The sequence below is a fragment of the Mytilus edulis genome, chromosome 2 (assembly GCF_963676685.1).
Source record: "Mytilus edulis chromosome 2, xbMytEdul2.2, whole genome shotgun sequence".
In the NCBI taxonomy this organism is placed as follows: domain Eukaryota; kingdom Metazoa; phylum Mollusca; class Bivalvia; order Mytilida; family Mytilidae; genus Mytilus; species Mytilus edulis.
In genome coordinates, this window is record NC_092345.1 from 84,123,816 (window position 1) to 84,137,498 (window position 13,683).

General features: G+C 31.4%; 1 protein-coding gene across 2 annotated transcripts in view; it reads right to left on the reverse strand.

The window, feature by feature from the left end:
- Positions 1–2,158: 2,158 nt before the first annotated feature.
- Positions 2,159–13,683, reverse strand: part of LOC139510338 (ATP-dependent translocase ABCB1-like) — a 40,861-nt gene continuing 29,336 nt past the window's right edge. Inside the window, exons 16-26 of one of the 2 annotated variants that reach the window (XM_071296877.1) lie at positions 12,632–12,736; positions 11,987–12,064; positions 10,909–10,992; positions 8,774–8,977; positions 8,088–8,188; positions 5,799–5,939; positions 5,318–5,474; positions 4,634–4,831; positions 3,906–4,112; positions 3,278–3,424; positions 2,159–2,751 (exon numbers count right to left, since the gene is read on the reverse strand). In XM_071296877.1, the coding sequence (XP_071152978.1) occupies positions 2,554–2,751; positions 3,278–3,424; positions 3,906–4,112; positions 4,634–4,831; positions 5,318–5,474; positions 5,799–5,939; positions 8,088–8,188; positions 8,774–8,977; positions 10,909–10,992; positions 11,987–12,064; positions 12,632–12,736 (1,620 nt within the window). In that variant the 3' untranslated portion in view covers positions 2,159–2,553. The remainder of the gene's footprint in view (positions 2,752–3,277; positions 3,425–3,905; positions 4,113–4,633; positions 4,832–5,317; positions 5,475–5,798; positions 5,940–8,087; positions 8,189–8,773; positions 8,978–10,908; positions 10,993–11,986; positions 12,065–12,631; positions 12,737–13,683) is intronic. The other variant, XM_071296876.1, reaches the window with a different exon arrangement.

Below are 13,683 nucleotides of genomic sequence, written 5' to 3' on the forward strand. Positions count from 1 at the left end.
GTTATTCTCGTGGTGTTTTGTCTGATGCTTGGTCCGTTTCTGTGTGTGTTACGTTTCGGTGTTATGTCGTTGTTCTCCTCTTATATTTAATGCGTTTCCCTTGGTTTTAGTTTGTTACCCAGATTTTGTTTTTTGTCCATGGATTTATGAGTTTTGAACAGCGGTATACTACTGTTGCCTTTATTTTAATTTATCAATGACTACTTCTTAGAGAATTCACCAAACTGAACTATAAAAATTCTAAAATCATGCTACTTTTTCCATTTTAGAATAAAGGGTTATTTTTATATCAACAATTTTTATTAAGAATTTCAAACATAAAAAAAAATATTTTTAAAGAGTATAAGAATAAATAGCTCTGCCAAAAATACATAGTTAATGCATTATTATTTTCATAAAATAGGCAGATGATTCTCAGAATATCATTACTTACATTTAAGAATGAGTTTATTAATAAGTTGTGATGTCACTGTTAAAGTTAGTGCCATTCCAGAAAAGTGTCACAAATTTATAAAAACAATCCCTTTATCTATTCCCTTTATATAATTAAGACCCACAATTTCAAAACAAATAATACGGATTATTGTAAAAAGTTTGTACCAATGGAGAGGAAAAGTATACATAAAAAAAAACGAAAATAATTAACATCAATAACAAAATAAGATGTGCATTTATCTATATGATTACACTTGTCAGGAAGTTGTAATGAGGGGTTAGGAAGAGTAGTACCATAGTGTGTAGATATAAAATTGAGAATGGAAATGGGGAATGTGCCAAAGAGACAACAACCCGACCATAGAGCAGACAACAGCAGAAGGTCACCAACAGGTCTTCAATGCAACGAGAAATTCTTGCACCCGGAGGCGTCCTTCAACTGGCCCCTAAACAAATATATACTGGTTCAGTGATAATGAACACCATACTAAACTCCAAATTGTACACAAGAAACTAAAATTAAAAATAATACAAGACTAACAAAGGCCAGAGGCTCCTGACTTGGGACAGGCGCAAAAATGTGGCAGGGTTAAACATGTTTGTGAGATCTCAACCCTCCCCCTATACCTCTAGCCAATGCAGAAAAGTAAACGCATAACAATACGCACATTAAAATTCAGTTCAAGAGAAGTCCGAGTCTGATGTCAGAAGATGTTACCAAAGAAAATAAACAAAAAGACAATAATACATAAATAACATCAGACTCCTAGCAGTTAACTGACATGCCAGCTCCGGACTTCAATTAAACTGATTGAAAAATTATGTCTTCATCATATGTATATCAGGCACAATCCACAATCCTATGACTGAGTTTATGTTATCCAAAATGTAAACCAAACAATCATGCAGACATTTATTATAGGAGAAGATTTTTAAAAAACTTTGCAAACTACAAATGACAGGCAAACAAACAGAAAAAGTAATCAATTTCCATTAATTCCAGAAAAAATGGGCAAATCTGTCCAACCTGAAAACTATCACATTCAAGAATGGCAAATATCTTGGCAATCAAAAAATTTCTTGAGGACAAATATGAATGATGCAATCAACAAATTAAATAAATAACATCAGAAGGAGGTATTATTAATTAATGAAATAAATTTGGCAAATACTAATTCTTTTAAATTGTGGACAACATTCAACATTTATGTGTATTTTCATATTGCAATAAATAAGTCATGTAATAAAATTCTGTAGAACAATAAATAACAAAATAAAGTAAACCGTAACAACAAAATATAAAAAACATAACAATTTTTTGTTCAACTATTTAAAAACTGTTGGTCATGTGGGTAAAAAAGTTCCCCACAGTTCCCTTAGAAGAAATAAACCACTAATTCATAGCCCCTTTGCTTTATATGTTAAATTTTGTCATTTTAAACATTTATATCTCTTTTGTCACAAGTTCAAATAAAGTGACAGACCTTTTATGTCAAAACTGTACTTCACTGAAAAATTCAAAATACTTTTAATTGCATATTAGAGCACACTTATGGAAGTTTGGAAGTGCAAAAACATTTTTTGTTGCTCTGACCCAAATATGCCCACCTATTTTAATTTCAAAACTTTTGTATTATAATTTAAGAAAAAGTTTCAACAATAGTTCTACAGTGACTCACAGTCATTAAGTTTTCATTTCATGTATGTTCTTTTTGACTGGGCTTAAATTAGTGGTTTTATACCTAAAGGATTGAAGGGACTCAATAGCCAAGTGGTCTATATAGTTCAGCTGCATTAATGAATAGCATGTCAACACTGAGGTTGTGAGTTTGAAACCCTCATGTGGCAAGATGTGATTGCCTCCAATCTTAATTGATTTATCATAACCAGTTTTTCGTGTTGAAGGTTAGTGGTTTTCCATCCAATACATTAGCTTTCTCCACCAACGAGAACTGGCCATTGTGATGCAGCCAAGTTTGCTGAAAGTTGCATTAAACACCGACAATCAGCGTATCCTAAAAGATTGTTTCAGAACTTGCATGCATTATATAATAAGACAGATCCTGACATTAGCAAAGGTACATGATTGTCATTGTTCCACTTTGGTTACTAGTTGGATTATTTCCCTTGATTGTGGGTACTTAATTTGTAATAAATTCCTTTAAATGCCATAAGTTCTGCATGGTTTCCTAACTCTACAACCTCTCCTTTGTGTATGATGGCTATTTTGTTTGAGTTCCTGATGGTAGATAATCTATGAGCTATAACCAAACATGTCCGTCCTTGTTGTGCTTTATCCAGGGCCTCCTGAACAATCTGAAAGAACAACCAATGGAATTGACTATTTTTCTGACTGTATTTTAAGTTAACAATCAATAAAGCATACAACAGTGCTTTAACCCTTTTAACAAAAAAATCTAATGAGAAAAAATACTCATAAGTACATTTTAGTTAAACTTTTGATTAATTTCTATCAAATTTTTTTTGTGAAAAGAGCAGCAATGATTCAAATAATGTTTTTAAATACATTTTAAAAGAATTGTTAGTAAAATGATAAGATTTATTTCAATTCAAAGTTGTTCGGAAAAAAGTTTAGTTACCCAATCTCAACCTTGTTTTATAAAGTGAATTAGCTAAAACATAGCATAAACAATGACTAGATAGACAATATGTCTATTTTGGAAAATTTACTTTTGTATAACTGTTCTCAAAATGACACCACACTCGGTATAAAGTGCATACTTAATAAAATATTTTAATTTCACACACAAAATTAAGTTTAAACATGAGAATGAAGAAATGTTTTACTTGTTGTGCATAACGTATTTGATACATCACTTACTCTTTCACTTTCTGTATCTAATGCTGATGTTGCTTCATCCAGTAGAAGTATTTTAGGATTCTTCACTAAAGCTCTAGCTATTGCAACTCTCTGCTTTTGTCCACCACTAAGTTGTGTTCCTTTATCACCAACATTTGTTTCATACCCCTGTTGGAAGTGATAAATTCATCATGTATAAATCTTTTAAAATTTCCTGATGTTTAATTTGATTAAGTTTGACTCAATTTTTTGTATAAATTTTTTTTCTTACAATTTGGTGATAAAATTGAGTATTTCTATTTCTGTACATTTGATTTTTTTCATTTTGAGACGACTTAAAGGCTGGTGTCCTTTCTTCAAACTGTCAAAATTATTCATAGATTCATGGGATCAACAAACTTGTATTAACGGTTTATGAAATTTCTTACTTCACTCCAAACAGGAGTAATAGCTTGCTGAAGCTTGCATTACACCTGATTCTTAGCCTTGTACAAATACAGTTGATATTTAAAGACACTAAACAGTTATTATCTATATATTCACATATATCACTTAAATATGAAATAAAAATTGATAAAGAATATCCAAATTACATGTAACCAAAGATATGTACAATGTACTTCATTCTTATTCATACTGAATCACTTACATGAGGAAGACTTTCAATAAAAGTATGTATATTTGCTGATCTAGCTACTTCAATGATCTCTGTCATAGGTACATTTCGTGATGTATCACCATAGGCAATATTCTCTGCAATGCTTGTGTCAAATAAGACTGGTTCCTGAGAAACTATTCCTATCTGGGATCGTAACCAGTTTATGTTTAAGTCTTTGACATTTCTACTGTCAAGCATCTGCAATTAGAAAGAAAATTAAATGACAGGTGAATTTAAGCTATCTTTAAAATCATTCTGGTTTACTCTGCTCGTCTTTGAAAATTGTTTCATGGAGATCAAATCTGAGACTCTTCAAAATGCTCTGTATTTTTAGATCATTAAGAAATATTTTTTTTAAATAAATATATATATCATCTTGTGAGTATGTATTTAAATCCTTTTAAAATGAAAGCTTTTAAAAATCTCTAATGGGACCAGTTCATCTACACTTAAATACAAATGTAAAGAAATATTTTTTTTACCACAGCATTCTATTCATGGTATCAATTGTCAAATTAATGTGATAGGTATTCTTACCATAGATGACAACAGAATTGTTGAAAGCAATAGTTCCATTGACAGAGTCTTTCAATAGAAACTGTACATTGTGTGTATTTTTCAATCAGGTCCAATATAAGAGGGTCATTATAAAAATGTGTTCTACCAAGGTGTCAAATAATTTAATCATAAATTTATCACAAAGTTATCAAAAAAATTACCACTTGGCCCTCTTTGGGATCATAAAACCTTTCCAATAACTGGACTGTTGTACTTTTGCCACACCCACTGGTCCCCACTAAAGCTATGGTCTCCCCTTGTTTGACCTTGATTGTCAGTCCTTTAAGAACTTGTACATCTGGTCTAGCTGGGTAATGGAACATCACCTTGCTTAGTTCAATATCTCCATCAATTTTTTCCTAGACAGAGTGAAAATAGTAATTTTATTCTAAGCTCATAATTACATTAGTATATATCATTATCCTTTTCTACACATTAACAATGCTAAAGCCTAAAAATTAAAATATTAAATTCCACTAGATAGTATCAATCTATAGATAAAAAGCATGGTTTCTTTCCATCAACAACAAAAAAATCTTCTTCCAACAGCAAATTTAATGTAGGCAATAACTACTTGGGAATATGCACATAGAAAAATAATGTTATTAAATTTTGTTGGCTTTTGAACATCAAAGGAATAACTAGTTATTCAATCTTTTCATTTGTTGAAGTCGGGTTAAAAAATACTGTTCATTAAAAAAAAACCAACATAATAATGTCCTACCTTCTGATTTCATGGAATAAAACCTTGGATTGGTTTGAATATTTACTTTGACAAAGGCCATTACTGTATAATACTGCGATTACAGGGTAACACAGTCCACTAAAAAATAATTTTGACTTACTGGCTTTTCTCCCTTGTCTTCCTGTGCATCTATTTTAGGTGTTCTCTCAATAACCTGGAATAGTCTGCCTGCTGCTAATTGTCCTTTCTTGAAGTCCATGGAATTTGATAATGTTCGACCAACATGCATTCCTCCAAATATAATTGCACCGAATACTCTGGAAAGAAAAAGGAGTATAATCAGAATTAGGTCATATCAAGAACAAAAACTCAAAGCCAAAAAATGAAGCCAACATAATAGTAGAAGAAAAAACTTAAAGCCAACATAATAGCAGAAGAGCTGGTAATTGAAAGGAACAGAAAGAGTTTATAATATAAGCTATGAACATCTTGTTTTGGAATCGTATTCATATATCTAAACTTCCAGTTAGAATGATGTAACACATGTATGTTTTATAAAAATAGCCTATTTTGGATTCATTTATTTTCATGCATTCCAATTTCAAGAAGCCATAATTGTTTGGACTAACTGTTTATCATACCTGAATACAAGATGAAACTCCAGCTCCCCTTGTTGTACTAGATAAGATCCATAAGTAAAGGCACCAGCATAAGCAAAGTACATTATACTGTTAGATATACCATAAACAATACCATTCAGGACTGCTTTCTTCCTAGATGATCTGTATATAATACAAATACATGTTACACATACTATAAACAATACCATTCAGGACTGCCCTCTTCCTAGATGATCTGTATATAATACAAATACATGTTACACATACTATAAACAATACCATTCAGGACTGCCCTCTTCCTATATGATCTGTATATAATACAAATACATGTTACACATACAGTAAACAATACCATTCAGGACTGCCCTCTTCCTATATGATCTGTATATAATACAAATACATGTTACACATACAGTAAACAATACCATTCAGGACTGCCCTCTTCCTAGATGATCTGTATATAATACAAATACATGTTACACATACTATAAACAATACCATTCAGGACTGCCCTCTTCCTATATGATCTGTATATAATACAAATACATGTTACACATACAGTAAACAATACCATTCAGGACTGCCCTCTTCCTAGATGATCTGTATATAATACAAATACATGTTACACATACTATAAACAATACCATTCAGGACTGCCCTCTTCCTATATGATCTGTATATAATACAAATACATGTTACACATACAGTAAACAATACCATTCAGGACTGCCCTCTTCCTAGATGATCTGTATATAATACAAATACATGTTACACATACTATAAACAATACCATTCAGGACTGCCCTCTTCCTAGATGATCTGTATATAATACAAATACATGTTACACATACAGTAAACAATACCATTCAGGACTGCCCTCTTCCTAGATGATCTGTATATAATACAAATACATGTTACACATACTATAAACAATACCATTCAGGACTGCCCTCTTCCTATATGATCTGTATATAATACAAATACATGTTACACATACAGTAAACAATACCATTCAGGACTGCCCTCTTCCTAGATGATCTGTATATAATACAAATACATGTTACACATACTATAAACAATACCATTCAGGACTGCCCTCTTCCTATATGATCTGTATATAATACAAATACATGTTACACATACAGTAAACAATACCATTCAGGACTGCCCTCTTCCTAGATGATCTGTATATAATACAAATACATGTTACACATACTATAAACAATACCATTCAGGACTGCCCTCTTCCTAGATGATCTGTATATAATACAAATACATGTTACACATACAGTAAACAATACCATTCAGGACTGCCCTCTTCCTAGATGATCTGTATATAATACAAATACATGTTACACATACAGTAAACAATACCATTCAGGACTGCCCTCTTCCTAGATGATCTGTATATAATACAAATACATGTTACACATACTATAAACAATACCATTCAGGACTGCCCTCTTCCTAGATGATCTGTATATAATACAAATACATGTTACACATACAGTAAACAATACCATTCAGGACTGCCCTCTTCCTAGATGATCTGTATATAATACAAATACATGTTACACATACAGTAAACAATAACATTCTAGATTGACCTCTTAATAAGAGTTATGTATAAAATTAAAATCCATAGCATTTTTTAATAATTAGTCAAAATGTAGTTTATATCATATAAAAAAGAAGATGTGGTATGATTGCCAATGAGACAACTCTCTACAAGAAACCAAATGACGCAGAAATTAATAACTATATGTATAGGTAACCATACAGCCTTCAACAATGAGCAAAGTCTATACCACATAGTCAGCTTTAAAAGGCCCCTAATTGACAAATGTAAAACAATTCAAACAAGAAAACTAACAGCCTAATTTATGTACAAAAAGTGAATGAAAAACAAATATATAACATATCAATTTTCAAATTGAACAAAAAATAGAGGTCACTAGGCTTTTTTCTCGCTGCAAGTTGTGCAAAATTGACAGATTTTATATACATTGAATCAAAATTGACAGATTTTGTATACATTAAAAAAATGAATCAAACAAAAATATTCAGTTTTTTTTTAAATACAGCCATCAATATGATAAAACACATTAATTTCTATATCAACATTAACAGTCTTTCACCTGAATTACATACTACTCTCGAAATTTGCACATTTAATCAAAGATATAGACCAATCATCATCTGCTATTTTAACATCCAAGACGGAGGAAGACAGCTACCTTAATCATTTATGAAAAATTAAAATGAGTAGCTAACAATGTTTTTATCAATTTGCTAATACAATGTACTTACACATAAACATGTTTTATATGTCCATTAAACAGTCCTATAAATGTTTCTTCTCTTGTCAATGATACTACTGTTCTTACATTATCTACAACCTCAGAAAATAGCTGAAATAAACAAAAAACGTTTCAAATTAACTCATCAATTCATGAAATGAAGCAGCCAATGCATCACATATTTACTATACATTTTAAGTTTAGTTTTTTTCACTGAACTTTTCTCTGCTGTTTTTTAATCAGACATACAACTTAACCTGAGTCTTTAGATGATTTGTCTCTGGTTGGCAGACTATTTTCATATTCTTTTTTGATTAATCATGTATGCTATGTTTCAAATCAAAATTCATCTTTTAAAAACTGTCTTGAAGGTAATCCAGAAAAATGAGATGATAACCAAACAGTACGAAGAAAAATAATGAGTTTTATTTGAAAGATATCTTTCACTTGCAAGTCTCTTCATTATAAAACAGAATTGGAAGAGTCCAAGTGTTGGTATAGAAAACCCAAAATCACTCAATCAAAAATCAATAAGCAGAAGTGGTCCTCATAAAGCCCCACTGCCTTCTTACCTTTGGCAACACAATTATTATAAAAAGAAATCTAGTTACTTCAGGCCCACCTAGATAATCTATGCTTTCAATGATTGGAAAGAAAAATCTGCATTTAAAATATCATCATGATAACTATCCTTACCTTTCCTGCTTGATCTAAGGAATTTTTATCTCCCCTTGCAAATCCTGTCAGGATTTTACTGTGTACAATTCCAGTAGCAATCATAAATGGCATGAATCCGAGTGTAACCAGTGTTAACTTCCAGCTATAGTAAAATGAAATTCCAAGTGCAACAGAGATGGTGGTAAGGGCTTCTAATGTTACTCCAATTTTTGAACCAGTTGCCTGAAATAAGAAATTATGGCACTGAAACAATATCAAATTTCAAAATATACTACAAACGGGTCAGAATTTTAAGACCTCAATTCACTTCAACTTTGTACATTATTTGTCCTTTATAACTGATTTAAAACTTCATTGATGAGTCTTTTGTTAACAAAACATGTGTCTGGCGTACAAAATTGATCCTGGTATATATGATGATTTTATTCACAGACCCCCAATAGATATTTGTAAATAGTGTTATTCTATATGACAATCATTTCAGGAATATACTTCAACTTCTCTAAATATTAATCTTGGATTTTATTTTGACAAATGGAAAATTACTGTTAACATTTCCTGTAAGAATTTTTACTTGTTATAAAATAAGTAAACTTTTGTCATGGCTGAAGGAAGATGCTCTAAGAAAATCAGAATGACGGAGTTAAAAATAATTTAAGCCAGCATTGTAGTACAATGAGTGTATTGAGGGACAAGTGAATCTTAGATACATGCAGTATAACCTGAAAGAGGGGTTAATTAGCAGGATTAAAATATAGTTTATATATAGAATTTAAACTATTCAGGTGTCCTCATTTTCAGTTTGAAAACAAAGAGAATAGCACTAAATGTTAGGTTGAAGTATATAAATTTGAGTTTAAGACATTAAACTGATAAATTATAACAGATACACTTTTATCACCTGGTTCTAGAAGGTATGTGTCAAAAAACTAATAACTTGTACAACAAGAGTGCACACACTGAAATGTCTCGCCTTCTTTACTAATCATTGATATTATGTTGATATCCTAAGTATAAAGCTTGATTACAACTGTCACATAAACTTAACATTAACCAAGATAGCTAAACAAAGACCAATGAACCATAAAAATGAGGTCAAGGTCAGATGAACCATGCCAGGCAGACATGTACAGCTAACAAAGCTTCCATACAACAAATATAGTTGACCTATTACTTATAGTTTAAGAAAAATAGACCAAAACTTAACACTGTGCAATGAACCGTGCAATTGAGGTCATGGTCAAATAAAACCTGCGGGACTGACATATAGATCATAATATATTTCCACACACCAAATATAGTTGACCTTTGTCATATAATATTAGATAAAAAGACCAAACTTAAAAACTTAACTTTGACCACTGAACCATGAAAATGAGGTCAAGGTCAGATGACATCTGCCTGCTAGACATGTACACCTTACAACCATTCCATACAACAAATATAGTAGACCTATTGCATAAAGTATGAGAAAAACAGACCAAAACACAAAAACTTAACTATAACCACTGAACCATGAAAATGAGGTCAAGGTCAGATGACACCTGCCAGTTCGACATGTTCACCTTCCAGTCCTTCCATACACCAAATATACTAGCCCTATTACTTATACATGTAGTATCTGAGATATGGACTTGACCACCAAAACTTAACCTTGTTCACTGATCCATGAAATGAGGTCTAGGTCAAGTGAAAACTGTCTGACGGGCATGAGGACCTTGCAAGGTACGCACATACCAAATATAGTTATCCTATTACTTATAATAAGAGAGAATTCAACATCACAAAAATTTTGAACTTTTTTTTCAAGTGGTCACTGAACCATGAAAATGAGGTCAAGGACATTGGACATGTGACTGACGGAAACTTCTTAACATGAGGCACCTATATACAAAGTATGAAGCATCCAGGTCTTTCACCTTTTAAGAAGTTAGCTAACGCCGCCGCCGTCTCCGGATCACTATCCCTATGTCGAGCTTTCTGCAACAAAAGTTGCAGGCTCGACAAAAACCCCGTACAAATTATAATTTGTACAAACATATATCTTGTACACAACATATATACTAGTTATTCTTTGTGTTGCTGATCATTTGTGATATTTAAATTATGAACTTAGCTTATGTATGTTAATAATTTGAAATATAAACACTCACCCCTTGTACAAGTGTGGCATCAGATGAAAGCTTAGTTATTAAGGAACCAACAGTATTTCTGTGGTCATCAAAGTATTCTACATCCTGAAACAATAAGTTCATAAGTTTACATTTTAATTTATGAACATAAAAATACTGCTTTTGTTTAAAATCTTTATTTCATCCCAACCGAGAAACTTGAGACCTGATGAAGACAGTTCTTCTGAGCATTGCAAAGGATCATGTCTTTCTGTACAGTATTAATCATGAATCTTAAAAACAATGTTTTCTAAAGTTTATTGAGCTTGCTTTCAGTAACTGTCAATTCTTTGAAAATGTATAATATGGCTAATCATTAGATTTGTTATCTTTAAACAGTTATTTGATTCTTAGATGTTAGCATCTGATCATATGTTTCTGACTTGTGACAGATGAGACAAAAAAGATAAAAATAGTAATAAAAAGGAAAATCTAAAATATCAACAAATAATAACTGAGGATATCATTTGTGGAAAAAAAAACCCATCTAAATCTAATTTAAAACAAAAAGGGGTTACAGTTTAGGTTGCTTATCATCACTTAAACTCTTTATCTAAGATTGGTTTAACTGCACCGCAATTTTGCGTCTGTCCCAAGTTAGGAGCCTCTGGCCTTTGTTAGTCTTGTATGATTTTTAATTTTAGTTTCTTGTGTATAATTCAGAGTTATCACTGAACTAGTATACATATTTGTTTAGGGGCCAACTGAAGAATGCCACCGGGTGCAGGAGTTTCTTGCTGCATTGAAGACCCATTGATGGCCTTCGGCTGTTGTCTGCTCTATGGCCCTGTTGTTGTCTCTTTGACACATTCCACATTTCCATTCACAATTTTATCATAACATATATTTCCTATAGTTTCTTATACAATGTACTACAACTTTTTTACTCATATTTCTGTATTCTTTGAGTTTGCAAGAACATATATTAGTTTTGATGATATATTAGTTTTGATGCCAATTTATTCATAAATCTGTAATGTTGTTTTTTTATGATAATTATGTGTCTAACAAATATTGATAATTTGTTGCTGGTACAAAAGTATATATTTAGTTATCATACCTGCCAAACAAGTGACTTAAAAGCCAACTTCCTTAACCTTGTTGTCAAGTTTCCACCAGCTATACAGAATGCCAAATTCTACAATAAAATCATCATGTTAAAAACAGTTATCTCCCCCTGTCCTGGCTTCAAAAGACAGCAGCCATATAAACAAATCATGTGATCTGCAAAAAATTCTCAAATGATAAAAGCATTTTTGTCAACTTTTCTTCTCTCACAGGCTTAAACTTTCTTTCATTACTTTGTATATGCAGTTAGCACGCACAAATGCAAATATCTGCATAGTTAATTTCAGCAAGTAAAAAATATGTTTGAAACAGCTTTTCAAGTTTTGCTATACAATAAAATTAATAATGGTTCCGCAGGACCCTGTGTATTGCCTGCAATGTCTGCTGTCAGTGAACAAGTGTAAAGTTGACCATAAAAAGTGAATGATCTTGATCTTGAAGATTACATCATGTCCAAGTTTTATATCAATCATAATAAAAAAAAAAAATACACACAATAATTTCTGAAGTTACAGGATCAAAGTCCATCCCTAAAAACATTAAAAAATCAAGTATAAAATATCAAAACTGAATAATTCAAATGAGAACATGTCAATTTTTCAAATAATATAACATAATAGCATTTACAGTTACTTACAACAATAAGTTTACAGGTAGCTGAACCAACAGCTACAGCCATTATTATTCCAACTAACATTTCAGATGTAGATTTAGCTTCATCATCATCTTGAATTGTAAACACCTAAAAAATATCACATATTTTATTCTATATCATGGGTACTCTATCTAGGATTCCTGAATACAAACACTTTCTTATGTAACAGTCAATTCCTTGTATGGCATATAAAAGGCTTAAAGAAGACTGCTTGAATTTTTGTTTTATTAATCAAGATGCACTTGGTAATAGCAACAGAAAATATACCTAGATAAGCAGTTTAAAAATAGTATATACAATTCTGCTTTGGCAGTGCAGAAATGTACATTTTTTAACAGATCATAAATACTATTTCAACAGGCCCAAGACCACAATTAATGACCCCGCTTTTCGTTGTCCACGAATATAGTTCCTTTTAATTAGAGTGTATTTTTCCTTAATTTTTTTCCTTTCCCTTCCTCACTCATTTCTTAGATTTTTTTTGGTGGAAATGAAAGAAGAGAGGTGAAATAAATTTTTGGATGTTGTATTTTAACTGATTTTGATTTGGAATGAGTGATTAGGCCAAGTGCAAAAAGGTAATATTTACAGTTTTCGGAACATCTCTTGACTTGTCAATAGGGGTATGGATGTGTATTGGCTAAATTTGTAAGATGTGTGACTGCAATCTTTCTGAATTTTGGATATATTTTTGGACTAGTACTATACATTACACATACAAAAAATTTGACGAAAAGATTCGGTGCAATTTTTTTAATGAGACAAAAAGTTATAAAGAACTGATAGAGGAATTAATTGTGGTCTGTGGCCTAAGAGGTGCATTTCAGCAAATTTTGAATTTTTACTTGGGCATCTTCTCTGAATGATCTATTGGTATTAATTTGTCAAACTACATGAGAAGAAATGATTTTCACTTTCATTTGATAGAAATTTTGTGAAAAAGTCACTTTTCAGGTTAAATGCCCAAAATGTAGCTTTTTCACTTTTTTCAAAATTTGTTCAAAAACAGCATGCTTAATATTTCTTTGTGACAG